At 35.5% G+C, this 501-nt stretch overlaps 1 protein-coding gene across 1 annotated transcript; it reads left to right on the top strand.

Annotated features, from left to right (window-relative positions):
- Position 1: 1 nt before the first annotated feature.
- Positions 2-436, top strand: TM35_000421010 (protein kinase; the record flags this gene model as incomplete). The annotated part of the gene is made up of 1 exon (XM_029029912.1): positions 2-436. A coding segment is annotated over one exon (435 nt), but the record flags the coding sequence as incomplete, so codon positions are not given.
- Between the last annotated feature and the right edge of the window lie 65 nt (positions 437-501).

The following is a 501-nucleotide window of genomic DNA, read 5'->3' as shown; positions in this document are numbered from 1 at the left end:
TAATAATAATAATAATAATAATAATCCACACGATATCACGAAAGAAGAAGATGTCCAATCATCCACTACCACTAATAATAAGAATACACATACTACAATGCCAGCGACAGAGAAGGAGGAGAAGAAGGAAGAAGAAGAAGAAAAGGAAAAGAATAATAATGATAAGAGTACTAATACTAATACTAATGATGATGATGATATCGATGAAGAAGAAGATGAGGAAGAAGAAGAAGAAACGCGAGTGGAGGAAAAAATGCGAAAGATGCAGGCGGAGATTGATGCAATTCAACAAGACATCATTGCAACAGGCGATAAGGATGGAGATAACACCAGTTATCGGCGGAATATCATCGTGCGGGACTCTCCAGCGGTGAGTCGTCCGGCGTTAATGAATGCAAAAGCAAAGATTGGCCCTGCTGCTCTTAAGAAGCGGTAATTACGAGATGGGGATTATTATATTATTATTATTATTATTATTATTATTATTATTATTATTATTAT

This window comes from Trypanosoma theileri, assembly GCF_002087225.1.
Source record: "Trypanosoma theileri isolate Edinburgh chromosome Unknown TM35_Tth_42_V1, whole genome shotgun sequence".
Taxonomy (NCBI): Eukaryota; Euglenozoa; class Kinetoplastea; order Trypanosomatida; family Trypanosomatidae; genus Trypanosoma; species Trypanosoma theileri.
The sequence above is the reverse complement of the archived record's forward strand: the minus strand, read 5'-3'. Positions and strand labels throughout refer to the sequence as shown.